Source organism: Bufo bufo, chromosome 1, assembly GCF_905171765.1.
Source record: "Bufo bufo chromosome 1, aBufBuf1.1, whole genome shotgun sequence".
Taxonomy (NCBI): Eukaryota; Metazoa; Chordata; class Amphibia; order Anura; family Bufonidae; genus Bufo; species Bufo bufo.
In genome coordinates this window covers 79,276,884-79,295,731 of record NC_053389.1, presented here as the reverse complement: position 1 = coordinate 79,295,731, position 18,848 = coordinate 79,276,884, and the positions used below count along the sequence as shown (strand labels likewise).

General features: G+C 40.4%; 1 protein-coding gene across 1 annotated transcript in view; it reads right to left on the bottom strand.

Annotated features, from left to right (window-relative positions):
- Positions 1-18,848, bottom strand: part of LOC120989235 (beta,beta-carotene 9',10'-oxygenase-like) — a 75,567-nt gene that overhangs the window by 40,201 nt on the left and 16,518 nt on the right. Inside the window, exons 4-5 of the mRNA XM_040417245.1 lie at positions 7,389-7,504; positions 5,994-6,096 (exon numbers count right to left, since the gene is read on the bottom strand). Of these exons, the coding sequence (XP_040273179.1) occupies positions 5,994-6,096; positions 7,389-7,504 (219 nt within the window). The remainder of the gene's footprint in view (positions 1-5,993; positions 6,097-7,388; positions 7,505-18,848) is intronic.

The following is an 18,848-nucleotide window of genomic DNA, read 5'->3' as shown; positions in this document are numbered from 1 at the left end:
CTGACTCCGTTATACCCGGGGTCAGGAAGTCGCAGCGGTTGGCTGCACGCTCTATTTAAGATAGGGCTGTTTTCCTTATGGTAGCTTTCTGGGTTTGCTTTGCAAACCCTTTTGGCTCACTCAGGGATCCGTAGCTCCTTCTCCTCAACTGTTCCTTGTCCAGCACTCCCAAACCTCCTTATATTCCTCTCTCACACTTCTCTGGTTGCCAGAGATAGAACTTCCTGCCTGGACATCTATTCTGACCTTCTGGAGCTATGTTGCTGCGTTCTCTGGTAGTTGGTCCAGAACGCTACCCTCCGGATCCCTATTGGACCTTTGTGGTCTATTATGATCGCCCACCTGGGTGTATGTGTTTGTCTGTTTTGTCTGTCCTCTCCCTGGTGTTTCCCTCTTAGTGATAGTGGTGCGGACTAGCGATCCCACCGGCCCGTTCACTATCTAGGGCTCATTTTAGGGAAAGCCAGGGTTTAGGCACGTGATCGCCGCACGGGTGAGGAACCCGTCTAGGGACGTCAGGGCAGTCAGGTGCCAGCCGCAAGGTGAGTTAGGGGTCACCACCTTTCCCTCTCCCTTGGGCAGGGCTTTCCCTTTTATCCTCCCTGTGCGTGACGTCGGTCATTACAACATCCTGATTGCTTCTTTGCATCAGTGTTTCCTTCGCTTAATGGTATTGTCTCGTCACCACCAGTTTCATTTTACCTTTTAGTTTGGCAACAGCTCCATGCGTGTTCACGAAGGTTCTTGCCCCCCGTTTGCTCCAGAGGCATAGCTATAGTCAGCTATCTGGACGAAATTCTCATCAGGGATCCATTTTTTTCTCAGCATAGGAATAGTCTGCACATAACCTTTACACACTTTGGCTGGATGGTGAATTTCCAGAAATCATCTTTATATCCCAGGCGAATAAGTTTTCTTGGCATGGACTTCATCATCGCAATGGCCAAAGTTCTCCTCCCCCAGGAAAAATTGATTTCATTCCATCAAGCTCCTTCTTAAAATGAAACACCCATCGATCCGTCTCTGCACACGGATCTTGGGAGCAATGGTCTCCTCCATCGAGGCCTTTCATTTGCCCAGTTTCAAACCTACCTCATCCAGCTTGCAATCTTGGTGAGCTAGGATCAGAATCAGTCTTCCATGGACCTTTCCATCTTTCTTCCTCCCAGAGTCCACCCAGCCCTCACATGGTGGATCTCCTCTCCGGTGGTGACCTCTGGGAAATCTTTCCTCCCCATTTGGTAGATAGTCATCACCACTGATGCCAGTCTCCATGGGTGGAAAGGAGTCTTCCCAGACAGTCCAAGGAACATGGTCAGTGTCGTAATCCAAACTGCTGATCAACATCTTGGAATTCTGTGCCATCCATCTTCTTTCTCTATTCCACTGACTGGTTCAGTCAGACAACGCTACAGTCGTAGTGTACCTCAGTCATCAAGGAGGGCCCCACAGCTCTGAGGTGATGGTGGACTCTGCCAAGGCACTACAGGGGGTGCATTATATGTAGTGGGGCTTTATTACTACTGTGGGCTCCATAGGAGTGCCTTACAGATTGGTCTTATTACTACTGTGACCTCTAAAGGGTTGCTTTATAGAGGGGACTTGGTACTGCTGGGGGAACTATGTTTTTTTTTAAATTTCTTCTAGGGGTTCTACACTGGCCATTGGTGGTACTTTGGTGGCATTTTTATTTTAGTATAACATGGAGGGCATTACTATTAATCGGACTGCTACTGGGGATACCGTAGAGAACACTATTACTATTGGGGCAGTCTAGGAGCGCTATTACTATAGTAGGACTATCAGTATGGTACTGTAATACAGGATACTATATGGGGGCATTGGGGAGCACAGCAGGCATACTATTGGGGATAGCAAGATTACAATGTCAGAACAACAGTAGGGAAAGGATGATTAAAAAGTGAGAAATCTAAGATTCCGGTGTTTCAAACTTTACAGGGACAAGACGCAGCTGAAATAATTTGTTATAGTGGTCTGGTCCGAATGCAGAAGATGAGGAAAGAGGACATCTACATCAGAGGAGACATGACTGGATGTAAGAGGTATTTGGTGCTAGAAATGCTGGTGCCATTTTAATTTTCGCATCAGAAAGCAGAAACCGCAATAACCATTATTAGTTACATAAACAGTATTTTATATTTGTGCAGGGACTGAGTTTTGCTATGGGGTCCCATGATTTCTTCAATGCCCACAGACTTTATGTATTTTGTTCTTTGTGGGAAAATATCACCTCCAGCAACTGAAGCTAATTTTGTGTGACTTTCATGGAGGACTGGTGACATGTTCTCTGTTTATGCTTTATTTAACTTTTATGGTTTGCAGGAATTTTTTCCTACTTAACCTCAATGCGATCCTCTGAATCTATGAGTCTATGCTTTATTACTTGTGGTCTATCTCTGTGCCGGGTTCCCCATAATACCTGTGTAAGACCATGGCTAACATGTTTAATGTGCGCGGTCTGGGTGATCTGATGAAAAAATTTGCCATTATGAATTATCTACGCCTGCACCTTCCCACAATTATCTGTTTGCAAGAAGCGCATATTACAGCGGATAGAAACAGAAACATAGAATGTGTCGGCAGATAAGAACCATTTGGCCCATCTAGTCTGCCCAATATACTGAATAATATGAATAGCCCATGGCCCTATCTTATATGAAGGATGGCCTTATGCCTATCCCATGCATGCTTAAACTCCTTCACTGTATTTGCAGCTACCACTTCTGCAGGAAGGCTATTCCATGCATCCACTACTCTCTCAGTAAAGTAATACTTCCTGATATTACTTTTAAACCTTTGCCCCTCTAATTTAAAACTATGTCCTCTTGTAGCAGTTTTTCTTCTTTTAAATATTCTCTCCTCTTTTACCTTGTTGATTCCCTTTATGTATTTAAAAGTTTCTATCATATCCCCTCTGTCTCGTCTTTCTTCCAAGCTATACATGTTAAGGTCCTTTAATCTTTCCTGGTAAGTTTTATCCTGCAATCCATGTACTAGTTTAGTAGCTCTTCTCTGAACTCTCTCCAAAGTATTAATATCCTTCTGGAGATATGGTCTCCAGTACTGAGCACAATACTCCAAATGAGGTCTCACTAGTGCTCTGTAGAGCGGCATGAGCACCTCCCTCTTTCTACTGGTAATGCCTTTCCCTATACACCCAAGCATTCTGCTAGCATTTCGTGCTGCTCTGACATTATCTGCCTATCTTTAAGTCTTCTGAAATAATGACCCCTAAATCCCTTTCCTCAGATACTGAGGTTAGGACTGTATCACTGATTTTATATTCTGCTCTTGGGTTTTTGCGCCCCAGGTGCATTATCTTGCACTTATCAACATTACATTTTAGTTGCCAGATTTTTGACCATTCCTCTAGTTTTCCTAAATCCTTTTCCATTTGGTGTATCCCTCCAGGAACATCAACCCTGTAACAAATCTATGTGTTATCAGCAAAAAGACACACCTTACCATCGATGCCTTCTGAAATTTCACTGATAAAGATATTAAACAATATGGGTCCCAGAACAGATCCCTGAGGTACCCCACTGGTAACAAGACCTTGGTCTGAATATACTCCATTGACTACAACCCTCTGTTGTCTGTCCCTCAGCCACTGCCTAATCCATTCAACAATATGGGAGTCTAAGCACAAAGACTGCAATTTATTGATAAGCCTTCTATGTGGGACAGTATCAAAAGACTTACTAAAGTCTAGATAAGCAATGTCTACTGCACCTCCGCCATCTATTATTTTAGTCACCCAATCAAAAAAATCTATAAGATTAGTTTGACATGATCTCCCTGAAGTAAACCCATGCTGTTTTTCATCTTTCAATACATTGGATTTTAGATGTTCCACAATCCTCTCCTTAAGAGGTTTCCATAAATTTCCCCACTATTGATGTCAGGCTTACTGGCCTATAGTTGCCCGATTCCTCCCTACTACCTTTCTTGTGAATGGGCACAACATTTGCTAATTTCCAATCTTTTGGGACGACTCCTGTTACCAGTGATTGGTTAAATAAATCTGTTAATGGTTTTGCTAGTTCACCGCTGAGCTCTTTTAATAGCTTTGGGTGTATCCCATCAGGACCCTGTGACTTATTTGTATTAATTTTAGACAACTGACTGTAAAGACACATGCATCAAAAGATTGATTAGTGTTCCTCCCTTCATTTTCCTTTGTAAAGACTGAACAGAAGTATTTATTGAGGCAGTCAGCTAGTTCTTTATCTTCTTCCATATACCTTCCTCCTTTTGTTTTTAATTTGGTAATTCCTTGTTTTAGTTTCCTTTTTTCATTTATGTATCTGAAGAATGTCTTATTATCTTTTTTCACTGACCTGAGATAATTTCTCTTCTGCCTGTGCTTTAGAAGCTCTTATAACTTGTTTGCCCTCTCTTTGCCTAATCTTATACATTTCCCTTTCATCCTCATTTATTTATTTTTTTACAATTACTAAATGCTATCTTTTTGTTTTTAATGATATTTGCCACTTCTGCTGAGTACCACAGTGGTCTCTTTCTTTTTTTGTTTTACTGACAAGCCTAATGCAATTATCTGTTGCCTTCAATAGTGCCACTTTTAAGTAGTCCCATTTCTCCTGGACTCCATTGAAACTGTTCCAATCTGATCGGGGACTCGTATACCACTAATCTAATTTTAGAGAAGTCAGTTTTTCTAAAATCTAAAATTTCTGATTTTGTGTGGTGTGACTCTGACTGGTGATCACTAGATCCCAAGCTTTCCCCCACAGTAATATCAGATACCAAATTCCCATTTGGGCACAATTGTTCCACAGATCGTGGATGAGTCATACTTTTCATTATACCTTCTCTAATTCTGTCTGAGGGGGTTAGTATACTGGTACATAGGTCCATTTCTTTTGTAGTGAAAACATCTAGGATTGATGCTTTATTTGTCTTGATTGTATGGTATACGACAGGAGTATTTGCTAATCTCCATTTATATACCACCTCCGTATACCACTGTGATTGTCTGAGAAGTTTTGTCCTAAGAGGGAGTCTGTCACCAACTAGACACATTTTAAACTGCTCATACTTCTCTGTGGGACATATATACATGACACTTATGGTTCCTTTGTTTAGCTTTTGAGAGTTTGCAAAGCATCAAAAACGAAGTTTGAAGTATATTCAAATAAAGAATCACAAGTACCCAGGGGCGTTGTCTTTTATAGAAGTGCCAGGCCCCCCGGCATTACTCATGGCTAACTCCTCCCCTGTTTATCCTGCAGTCAGCCCTGTATCCCTCTGACATCCCTCTCACCTGCTCACATTACTGCTAGACCGGGAAATAGTGTACTATAGCGGGTAGTGTACTGCGCCTGCCCGGTGCCATGTATATAATTGAGGACATTTGAGCAATATAACTTTAAACAACTGTTTGTTTGGAGAAGGTAGAAGATTTAAAACTTTCTTCTGACATCGGGGTGCCACTGCTATAGCTACAACTTTGGCAACGAAATTGTGAACTGTGAAGGTCTTTATAAATGTACTGAATGTGTTATAAATGGATGACAGAGTCTATTCACACCTTTTCCTTAAGTGGCATTTGGTACGTGAGCTGGGAAAATCTTCAAAAGTATACAGTACACTGAATGTATAGTCCACTGACTTTTCTTGTAAAAAAAAAAGTCAAAAATAAACTGTAGTCAAAACAAGAGGATACTCTTGTGGAATACTTTGGGACCATTATACCCTGCAGACACGTTGGTGAACATATCATGAGATGGTCACAGCGCATTAATACCTTACATATCGTGCAAAATGAAAGTGCTATGTCACATACAGTATCACTTTGTTTGGTCAATAGAACAAGTATTCTTGTGGTAAAAAAAAGTTATTTATTTATTAAAAAATTATACAAAATGATTGGAAATGGCAATCGTTTTAGTTGTTTACCCATTGATATTTCCATTTGACCAAATAGAAATGCCACCTATTAACACCCCTACCTTGCATGCCATAGGAGTTGCCCATGTTGTATGCAGTCCCATCAGGGTCATAATGGGGATGAGCAGTTGCGCCATTCACAGCAATATATTTACTCCAGTCAACCTGCAAGGAGATGTTATCAAGATAAAGAAGGGTTTTATCATCTTCCGAAAACCTAAAAGGAAACGTGACAAGGTAGGCTCCTTTTTAAGATGACTGTTGAGTTTTGGATACTTTTACTTCATGTTTGTTCCACAGGAAGCATAGTACTGTATCTCTACTTACTGTAGATAAGTACTGCTACGAAACAGATACTGTATATAGCATTAGTTTATAGATTAATCTGTGTATGGCCTAAGAAAGGGCTTGTGCACATAAGTATACTACATATATCCATACAAACTCTGAGGAGCAGTAATGTGGCACTAATAGCAGCCTCAGATTGGGCACTATAAAAACTGGTGACAGATTCCTTTTAACCCTTAGCGAGGATGTTTTATGTAAGTGATGGCAGTGTTTTTATTCATGTAAATGTCATTATCTTGGTTAATATGGATTTTCTCAAAGTTATCTATTGTATATGATATATACTGTACCTTCTGGACATTCATCTATTTAAAAGGGTTCATTTTCAATTGATAGGTCACTATACTTTGTTGTGCACCTATACAGTATGTACAGTATGCATGCAGACATAAGTTTCCTGTTTGAGAAGGAATCCATGCGGAGGATGAAAGGTCACATGTTGAAGGTTCCAGCATGTGTGGGGGGTCAGCTGTAGTCTTTGAAAATTACAAATAGGTTAAAGGGGTTGTGCAGTGTGATGATATTGATGGACTATCCTTAGCTTAGGTTATCAATTTCAATGATGAACCACCACCACCACCACCTGAAAGTCAAAACTTTGTGGAGCCACCTTTTCTGCAGTTACAGATGCAAGTCTTTTGGGGTATATATCTAGTACATTGGCTGATAGATGTTAAAGGGGTTGTGCAGTGGTCAAATATTGATGACATGTCCTCATAATAGATCATCAATATGAGATCGGAAGGGGTCTAGCTCCTGGCACCCCTGCCAATCAGCTGTTTCAAGGGGCAACAGTGTTCTTGAGAGTGCTGCTCCCATGTCAGAATTACCTGGCTGGCCTCTCGACAAAGGTGGCTGCTCGTTCCATCCACTTCAATGGGATGAGCAGTTATAATCCCACTGTGATGCCTCCACAAGCGAGATGACATGCATGGTACTCGCGAGTGCCACTACCTCTTCAAACTGTTGATCAGCGAGGGTGTCTGGAGTTAGACCTCTCCTGATCTAATAATGATTTGTCCTGGGGATAGGTCTCCATTGCTTATCCACTGCCCAGCTCCTTTAAACATGTACAGTAATATCAAATATGTAGAATAAAGACAAATTACCTGCTCTGTTGTTTCTAATGTTGCTGGATCCACCTTCCGAATCAAGTTTGTCTCTGTGCTGGCATAAAAATCCTTCTTGTATTTCACAAAGTGAATATTTCCATTGTCAGTTGGTTCTAATAGAGTAAAGAAATAATTAATACAATACACTAAACACGCCCATACGAACACGCTGATATTCAAGTTTGTTGAGTTTTGCGTATTAAAGGGGTTATACAAATTATAAAATATCCCCCCAATTCCCAGGCTCCCCGGCACCCGCGTCGCTCCAGATCCCTGCACGGCCTCCGCTGCTGTATCTCCTCGTCGCTCGGATCAAAACATTCGGGGATGGGGGGAGCAGCCAATAGCAGGCCGCGACGGGGGATGAGCCCCCTTACAGCAAGAAACATTGGATTACGAAAATGGACACTAAAATCACACCAAAGGGACTGAGTGAAATGTGCGGCTTTAAAGTATTTCTATCATCAGCTCTGAAGGTATGGGGTTTTAATGTTTTTAATTGCTGTTTTCTTTTTCAGTCATGTTGGGTTTATATGTAATGAATATTCATGAATGACATATTAAGATATAATGTTTTTATATGCATGTTACCTCTCATAATTACGCTTGAGTAAGGGTATGTGTGTCCCGAAACGTCCCACGGATGGAGCAGGAAAGTCTATGTTTTCTAAATGCTATACAATGAATTATGGATTGAAGTCTGAGGTCTGAATAAAGAATTGAAAGCACTTTAAAGTACCTCGTGGTCGTGAGTAGTGATGAGCGGCATAGCCAATATTTGTTTTTGCGATATTTCTTGAATTTTTCGCATAATATTCGCAATAAATTCTCACATTCTAGAATTTGTGATCTCGTCATTATTTCCGCGATTGCGCAAATCGGCACTAATGGTGCAACTTCGGCGCAATACGTGCAACTTCACATTTTATCAGGTCTGAGTAGATATTACTGATTGGTGCACTATGTATTGTTGTGACATCACAGCACTATGTTTGTAGCATGTATGTATGGAAGGCAGAGAAACAGTAATTCCTATCAGCTACACTATATCACTATCTAACCTACACTGACTATCTCCCACTAACTATCTGTATTATATATATGAGCTAACTAATTATCTAATGTAATTGGATAAGGAATAGGATCCAGATGAAAGCACAGAGCACAGCAATGACACTGCTCTCTCAGAACTTTAAAAAACTGTAGAAAATGGCTGCTGGGGAGGTTCTTATATAGTAAGGGGTAGGCAGCTTTCCTATTGGTTGCTAGGGATGTTGCATAGCTCAGACAAAGACATTGCAGCCTTCTCATTGGCCATCAAGCAAGAAGGGAGGTTACTGATGAAAAAAAAAAATCTAGAATATTCGCGATTACAAATATATAGCACTATATTCTACATCTTCGCGAATTCTCAAAAAATCTAGAATATTTGCGATTAGAATATTCGCGATCAACACTAGTCGTGAGTAATAAATTGGTGATTACTTTGAAAAATAGAACAAACTTATGGATTGCTGGGCTGCGTTTATGATATATTGTCTGGGAAAAAGCAGCCATAGTTCTTTGGATTTTTTGCCATTTATTTTTTTCTCTGGTTTGACCTTCTGAATTGCACTTCTGAATCTTTATCTTCCTCTGGATTAGTCATCCCTTGCTGAGCATCCTGTTCTGGCCCACAACCGCCACTGCCTAGTACCAACACTAACAAATACAAAACATATTGTGATGAATCTATTAGACTCTGCAGCTCACTGTAGTCAGCACTATAATAGTTGCAGACAAAAAGTCTTCTTACACAGCAGACAATGCCAGTGTGAACTATGGAAATCACAAAGGTGTTTCATAAACTGAAACAGTCTTATAAGGGCATTGTTGCATCAAACTGTCTTGCTCACATAATCCACAATGCATTTAAGTATGCTGCAAGAAAATTGGATTTTGAGTAAATTATTTGTTTATTAAAGGTTTTTGCAAGGTACATTTCTTAAATTCACTTATTACAATGGAAAATGTCATAACAATAAAACAAGAGTAATGATAGTATACAGAGCATGTTGAAAATGTTCTGCTCAAGCTGTATAGTCATTTCAGCATCTCAGCTAGTTGGACAGCACAGCTGAAGGAATTTCTTGAATTGATGAATGTAATCTTTTGCACCATGTTGTGACAAAGTGGCTGTCACTACTTCCATCTATTGAACAAATTCTTCTGAAATGGAAACCCTTTACAAGTTATTTCCAGAGTTTAGATGAGGAGGAATGTCCTAAGGTTCTGCAGAGATGCTTATTTTATGTTCCTCATCCATGCTCTGAAGCACTGGAGGCCAAATCCTACTGCGTCACTCCAGTGTACAAGATAATGACAGACCTGAATGGCAAACTTGAGAGAATATTTAGGGTCACTTTTTTGGATTTGCTGTGAACAGCAGGCTGAACAGCTTATTCCAGATCTAGCTAGAAAATGTGAAGCTGATTTAGTTTTTTTAAGAAAGAGCAAATAAATACTTAAATCACAGATATGAGTTCTCTGCAAAAAGCTTTCATAGTTAAATATCTAAACTGAGTCCTATAAGTCCAATGCCATTTGGAGAATTTTCTGAAGAAGTCCAAGGTTTTTGAAAGGCATTGATATGGATGGACTTTATGAGGACTGTGTCATTGTGGAGACAATTTTAGTTCTCCAGAGGCAGTTAGCAGCAATCAGGAAAGATATCTGAAGTTGTTTGCTGAGGCTGAGGTTCTCTTGGAGGCAGTGAAGAATGAAGTAAAATGACAAGTTTGGTTTCTGCACTATTTCTAGGTACTTTGGTGTTTAAGTACTCTTTAGATACTGTATTAAAAGACGTCTGAAGGAGAGGCCCAAGAAAGCATGCAATTGTGTGATCATCTTTTCAGTTAATCATAAAAGGTACAGATATAGCACACTTAGTGAGTTATCACATCTAATTAACACGTTATGACTGACTGTTAATTCTGCTACGTCTGTATCAACCATTGAGGAATCTGTTTTTTTATCCATTATCTCAAGATATTAAATGTAAAGGAAAGTGTTAATCACAATGTTGTTTTCAAGTTGAAACTGAACAAGAAAATGTTTCTGATCAGACAGAAAACACCATGTTGAATCACATAAAGAAAGTGCAATAACCCCAGCAAACTATTGATACTACTGATTGGGGCTATTTTGACGAGATATTAAATATATAATTTACCAATGAAAATACTAATGCAAAATCAAGGGCGGCTGCAAAAAAGAGAAAAAAGCAGCAAGAGCACATAGTGGAGGAGAAAAAAAAGAAAACAAAATTTAGCAGGAAAGAAGACTGCGAAGAAAGAATAGTCTTCAAAAAGAAGAAAAAAAATATCAGAAAAATATTGCATGCCAAACAACCTTGAAACCGGACAGAAGCTAGAAATTTCTTCCACAAAACTTGCCTCCAGTGAAAGAGCACAAAATCATGAATTAGTAGACATGAAGAGACATGTAGAAGGAACTGTTTGCAGTCAGGCACATCATGACAGGTTATAAGTTGGTAACAGTAATGTAACACAGTGACAGACATGGGTGGTAAGTTACGTTATAAATGGGGCCGTTACGTGGCAAAGAGCAGCTGCATTACCTGGACAAGCAAAATCACTTGCATATGATTTGATATATGTTCCAAGTAAACTACCACTCCAATGTAGAATCACACACAGTAAATATAATCAAGACTTTATTAGTACATAATATACAATAAAAAGATCAAATATTAAGATCAATAGCGGCGGCATACAAAAACAAACCAGAAGCACACTGGGGCTATAATACCACCATATCATACCAGTTATATAAATCAATACGCCCAATGGTGTATGTCTGACCACCGCAACTGATATAAAGTGCAAGTGCTAAATTTATTGTATATTATGTACTAATGAAGTCTTGATTATATTTACTAAGGATGTACTGTGTGTGCGTGATTCTATACTGGAGTGGCAGATTTCTAAAAAACACGCAGCTATGTTACCAAATTGGTAGCCTTTTTCTTATGTTGGAATGTTTCAAGTAAAGATGAAGAATAGACTGTTAAATCAAGAAAGGCAAATGCAAAGTCTAAAGTGGCTTCCAAAAAGAGAAAAGAAAAAAAAAGAAGCTGGAAGAGCAGGTAGCGGAGGAGAGAAAAAAAGTGAAAAGATAATGTATCAGGAAAGAAATAAAGGTCTTGAAAAAGAGGGATACAATATCGGCAAAAGATTTAATGTCAAACATCCTTGAAACTGGACAGATGCTATAAATGTCTTCTACAAATCTTACCCCCATTGAAAGATTGTAAAGTGATATAGTGGTTAATGTAGACACAAAGAAATGTAGAGAGAACTGTTTGCAGTCAGCTACCTCATGACAGTTGACAAATTGGTAACAGTGATGCAACATGGTGACAGACGTGGGTGTTAAGTCAAGTTATATTGGTTCAATTACACAACAAAGAGAAGCTGTATTAGCTGGACAAGCAAAATCGCTTGCTTGTGATTTGATATATGCAGATTCTAAGTGAACAAGTGGACGTTTCAAGTAAAGATAAGGAATAGACTGTTAAATAAAGAAAAGCTAATGAAAAATGAAGAGCAGCTGCCTAAAGGATGAAACATTCAAAACAGCAGCAAAAGATGCAGAAAGGGCACATAGTGGAGGAGAAAAAGTATGTGTCAGGAAACAAGACCGGGAAGAAAGAACAGTCTTTGAAGGTAAGTCAAAGTAGGCCTTGTGCATCCCAAAGTTCATTTTTATTAGATGGACCAATAAAAATAATCCTAATTTTCTCTCTATACGTCCAAGAGGCTGCCAAAAAAAAAAGAAAGAAAAAAAGTTTAAAACAGCTGGAAGAGAAGCAGGAAGAGCACGTAGTATAGGAGAAAATAAAATAGCAGGAAAGATCACAGAAAACATAGAACAGTCTTCAAAGGCAAGTCAAAGTGGGCCAAAGTTAAAAAAAAATATTTGGACCAATAAAAAAAAATCCAAATGTTCTCTCTACACTTCCAGGACAGAACCAGCACAGGAGAATGCATAATCAAAAGCGGCTGCCAAAAAAAACAAAACCATCAAAACAGCCGGAAGACAAGCAGGAAGAGCACGTAGTAGAGGAGAAAAAAGTATTATCAGGAAACAAGACAGGGAAGAAAGAACAGTCTTTTTACATACAAGTCAAAGTGGGCCTTGTACATCCCAAAGTTCAATTTTATTAGACAGACCAATAAACAAAATCCTAATGTTTCCTCGGCACCTCCCTGACAGCACCAGCACAGGAGAATGCAAAATAAATAGATTAGGGCAGGACAACTTTGTGAAGGACACTTCTTCCAAATAACAGATCATTGCTAAATGAAGATCCAGACGGAAGTGTTTCGTGAATATATAAAGACTCGTTCAAGTGACTGTTCTGCATTTCTGATCAATAGGTGCGCAGGCCCTCTCAGCCCAAGAAAACCAACATGAATCTAGTAGAATGAGCTTTTAGATGTACAGGGGGATCTTTTCCCTGGATCTGATAGGCTTTAGGCTAATTTCAGACAAGCGAGTTTACAGTTTGTATGCAATGTGTGTAGTGAACACATACTGTAGAATCCGGACTGAATCCTGAGTCATTCATTTCAATGGGTCTGTGTACATGAGCGTTGTTTTTTATGCATCATCTTTGCGTTCAGGAAAACGCACATCATTTTTGTGCATTTTTCATAGTTTTGGCTCCAGAGATGTGAATGGGGCTTGCATGAAAAACTTCACTGATGGTTGCTAGGAGATGTAGATTTGTATTCTTCACTTTTTCTTTATGTGCATGAAAAATGCACTCAATTCAGATGGAAAAATCGGAAACACTGTGTTACGGATTAGTGAGTGTGGACCCACTGACTTGGCTTTGGGCTAAACCCTAAGGGGTTTATTCCAGCGCTCCCCTGGTATTCATCCTTTACCCCCTTGTACAGAAATCTAGAATCTCAGACTTCACAGCAGAGGAGCAACCAGAAAGCTACGTCTTGGGATAGTCCCAGTGTAGTTGGCAGCTGACCCACTGAGGTCAAGTACACTGGTGCAAGCACCAGAGGCTCTAGGCACAGAAAATGCACCAAAAATGTAGGTACAGTCTGAACAGTCACTAATACTGATTAAAAGGGTTTTCTGAGATTTTGCTCTACACATCAGGAAGATTTTTATTTCTATCAACTTTTGTTATGGGTTAAATGTGGGTGGGGGGGGGGGTAATTGCACCATTTTTATTTATGCTGTTTACTGATCACCATAAATAATGTGTTCACTATACTGTAAGGTTATTATGATTACAGAAATACCAAATATTGTTTTGTGAATGGAGCGAGTCAATACATCTCATGAAGCACCACCACCTCTTTAAACAGGTGATCAGCGGGGGTGCTGGGTGTCAGACCCCCGCCAATCAGGTGTTGATTATGTATCCTGACGATAGGTCATCAATATACATGGCCTGAGCAGCCCCTTTAATGTGGCTAAGCCTAGGCTCCTGACCACAGTACTGCACTGATGGCAACCTTGTGTCTGGGAATAAAGAGAATGTTTTTTAGCTTTTCTCCTTTGGGCTAGCTCTTTCCTTCCAGGAGGACTTCTTTTTGTCAGAGTACTTCTCCAAGATCTTGCTTAGGCCTGGACCAAATGCACCCCCAACAAGAAGCTGTACACTTACAGTATGTGGGACAGTTGCAATTTTTATGGTGGGTGAGTTGGGGTGTTAAAATGGGCATTACGGTACCACCAAAGACCTCTTTGGTCCATACCATAGTGCCAGTGTCCCCAAGACTTCACTTTCTGGTGATTCTTCATTTTTTTGGCCTTGCCAAACACAGATCAAGTGGCAGTTTGCCCGAGGATCAACTAAGCCACCATATTATGAAGATGGAAGTGAACAAGAAGGAATTCAAGCCCACCCTAATGGATGCTCCTGAGCCCCCTTTGATACAGACCATTACCACTAAGGACACAGGGACAGCATCCACTATGGACCCAGCCACACGTCTAGCCCCAAGAAAGCGGCACTAGGCACAACCATGAACAAAGGATGCGACCAGGGTCCAAATCAACAAGTGGGTGTTGATGTAACTTGAAAAGACCGCTTAAGAGAATACAGAGGAGGCCTTCTGTAAAACTCTAGTGCCCTCCTCTGCAGGATTAGTGAGGCGGTATGCAATCAGACCCAAACAGTGTTAATGATCCACGTTCCATATGATGTGTTATTAATTTGTGGCAACAATAGCAGGATGAGGCGCTCTTTCCAACTGCCTCACCTGCTCCACCCACCCAGTATTGGGAGATGGAATTGTCTCCCCTCCTATATAGTCAGAACTACCTGTTTCGGCCCAATTTCATACCACCGGTGCATTTTCAGGCACACACATTTGGCCTATTCCAATCTGCCCCAAGTTATAAAATTGAAAAAGAAGTTATAAATTCTACCAGGACTTACATCACTAAGACAAGAAGCCTCAGAGACACATACCTGCCATACACCACTTTACCACCTGATTAATATATATATATATATATATATATATATATATATATATATACAGTACAGACCAAAAGTTTGGACACACCTTCTCATTCAAAATGTTTTCTTTATTTTCATGACTATGAAAATTGTAGATTAACACTGAAGGCATCAAAACTATGAATTAACACATGTGGAATTATATACATAGCAAACAAGTGTGAAACAACGGAAAATATGTCATATTCTAGGTTCTTCAAAGTAGCCACCTTTTGCTTTGATTACTGCTTTGCACGCTCTTGGCATTCTCTTGATGAGCTTCAAGAGGTAGTCCCCTGAAATGGTTTTCACTTCACAGGCGTGCCCTGTCAGGTTTAATAAGTGGGATTTCTTGCCTTATAAATGGGGTTGGGACCATCAGTTGCGTTGAGGAGAAGTCAGGTGGATACACAGCTGATAGTCCTACTGAATAGATTGTTAGAATTTGTATTATGGCAAGAAAAAAGCAGCTAAGTAAAGAAAAACGAGTGGCTATCATTACTTTAAGAAATGAAGGTCAGTCAGTCAGCCAAAAAATTGGGAAAACTTTGAAAGTAAGGGCTATTTGACCATGAAGGAGAGTGATGGGGTGCTTCGCCAGATGACCTGGCCTCCACAGTCACCGGACCTGAGCCCAATCGAGATGATTTGGGGTGAGCTGGACCGCAGAGTGAAGGCAAAAGGGCCAACAAGTGCTAAGCATCTCTGGGAACTCCTTCAAGACTGTTGGAAGACCATTTCAGATGACTACCTCTGGAGCTCATCAAGAGAATGCCAAGAGTGTGCAAAGCAGTAATCAAAGCAAAAGGTGGCTACTTTGAAGAACCTAAAATATGACATATTTTCAGTTGTTTCACACTTGTTTGTTATGTATATAATTCCACATGTGTTAATTCATAGTTTTGATGCCTTCATAGTCATGAAAATAAAGAAAACTCTTTGAATGAGAAGGTGTGTCCAAACTTTTGGTCTGTACTGTATATATATACACTGTATATATTTACTATATATATATCTGTACACTGTTAAAAAATAAAACTTTACATGGGGTGTTACTTTTTATATGGCTGTGGATACATTCTTCTTAAAGGGGTTTATTCTATGAAAAGTATTATTTTGGAATGAATAGGGCATTCAAAATTAAGTATTATTGCAATATACATACAATGAAAATATTGCTCAGTTTTTTTATGTACATTTTCCTCTCCCATAGCGACCCCTGCTGTTTATCCTTCTGGTCCACCTTCTACTGCATTCAGACTTAGGCTAATTTCACACTCGCATTTTGGCTTTCCGTTTGTGAAATCCGTTCAGGGCTCTCACAAGCGGTCCAAAATGGATCAGTTTTGCCCTAATGCATTCTGAATCGAAAAGGATCCGCTCAAAATGCATCCGTTTGCCTCTGATCAGTCTCCATTCCGCTCTGGAGGCCAATTGTAATTCAGTATGATTTGGTGTAAATTGCGACAAATTTATCAAATGTCACACAATGTGTCAGGAGCTCTCCCTGCCAAATCACCATGCAGGACGGTGCTGAAAGGGTTGCCATGCTGACCTATCTAGTTCCGGCAGGTGTACCTGCCAGTGCGACTGGCAGACGAATCAATCAGGGTACTGATTCTGTGCCCAATTCTAGACCTAAGTGGGGGAATTAAGACTGCAATTTCTTGGGTAACTTGCCAGTGATTGTGTTTGTATTCAGGGCTCTCACTGTTACTACAGTCTTTTCTGATAATCTAACTTCTGGCCTGTTTTTGAATAATGCCTTTGGATGTTGTTCCTGCTTTTAACTACTGGTAACCGACCTTAGCTTGTCTCTGGATTAGCCTCTTGTGTACTGCATTCATCATGTCTGTCTCTCCTGGGTTTTGACCCTGCTTACTAACAACTCTTTTTGTATGGAGTCTCTGTACATTCTGGAAGGTCTGCTACTAGTTTGCCTTGCAGTGCGCTCTGGTGTATACCGAGGGGTAGCTGTAGTTTCATACTAGTTTTGGAAGGCTGGTAGCAGTTTTTGATTTCACATTTTTTGCACAAGCAGTCTGGGTTTCTTGTTCTTTTTTTTCTCTCTGTTTTTCTTTATAATTTCCTTCATATAGTTAGTTACAACATCCAACTAAAATTAAGTAACAAAATATCTGTCTATGAAATGGGAACAAATATTTGATGAGCCTGTACACAACATCAAAATGGGTCGTATATGGAGGAGTTAAATGAGAATGCACTATGGCTAAACAATGGAGCAGAGACATGATGACGTGAGTGATTGGAGACCTGGCCAGCATCTAGGGACATTGATCACCTGGCAACCCCGTCTCATTACCTAATGATAATTACAAAACAACTATTGGAAGGAGGGGGAAAGGGTGGAGAGGGACCCATGAGTCAAGTTTATTTAAACATGTTTTAAATGCCCTGAAATTAATTTTCTAGTATTCTTCATTTATGGATTTTACTGCTTTACTAAACAAATAGGCACCTGAAGTTTTGGGTGTCTATCGCGCTTTATAGTTTGTACACTGGTACATCACAGACATGTCAGAGGTATACTGGTGTACGGATTTCACTGTACTGCTGGCATTGGAAAAATGGATTCAGGGCTTTTAAAAAGTTTTTAAATGGTTAGCGAACCTTTTAAAGGGGTTAACCAATCCTATAAAAAGCCCCCAATATGCCAGGCCCCCCACACAGAATATAATTACCTGGGTCCCCGCTCCCTGCGCCACTCCTGGTCCCCGCATCCCGCTGCTGCTGCTTCTCCCCGTGCGCGGATGAAAACATCCTGTGTCGGGGGGGAGCCGCCAATGGCAGGCGGTGACAGGGACGAGCCTCCCTAGCATCGCGTATATTCAGTGTGGGGGGCCCGGCATATGGGGGGACATTTTATAGGATTGGATAACCCCTTTAAGGTATAGTAACATAGTAACATAGTAACATAGTACATAAGGCCGAAAAAAGACATTTGTCCATCCAGTTCGGCCTGTTATCCTGCAAGTTGATCCAGAGGAAGGCAAAAAACCCTGTGAGGTAGAAGCCAATTTTCTCCACTTTAGGGGAATAAAAATTCCTTCCCGACTCCAATCATGCAATCAGAATAACTCCCTGGATCAACGACCCCTCTCTAGTAGCTATAGCCTGTAATATTATTACGCTCTAGAAACACATCCAGGCCCCTCTTGAGTTCCTTTATTGTACTCACCATCACCACCTCCTCAGGCAGAGAGTTCCATAGTCTCACTGTTCTTACCGTAAAGAATCCTCTTCTATGTTTGTGTATAAACCTTCTTTCCTCCAGACGCAGAGGATGTCCCCTCGTCACAGTCACAGTCCTGGGGATAAATAGCTGATGGGATAGATCTCTGTACTGACCCCTGATATATTTATACATATTAATTAGATCTCCCCTCAGTCGTCTTTTTTCTAAAGTGAATAACCCTAATTTTGATAATCTTTCAGGGTACTGTAGTTGCCCCATTCCAGTTATTACTTTAGTTGCCCTCCTCTGAACCCTCTCTAGCTCTGCTATGTCTGCCTTGTTTACAGGAGCCCAGAACTGTACACAGTACTCCATGTGTGGTCTGACTAGCGATTTGTAAAGTGGTAGGACTATGTTCATATCACGGGAATCTATGCCCCTTTTGATGCAACCCATTATCTTGTTGGCCTTGGCAGCAGCTGCCTGACACTGGTTTTTGCTGCTTAGTTTGCTGTTTATTAAAATTCCTAGATCCTTTTCCATGTCAGTGTTACCGAGTGTTTTACCATTTAGTATGTACGGGTGACTTGCATTTTTCCTTCCCATGTGCATAACCTTACATTTATCAGTGTTAAACCTCATCTGCCACTTATCTGCCCAAGCCTCCAATCTATCCAGATCCCTCTGTAGTAGTATACTGTCCTCTTTAGTGTAAATTACTTTA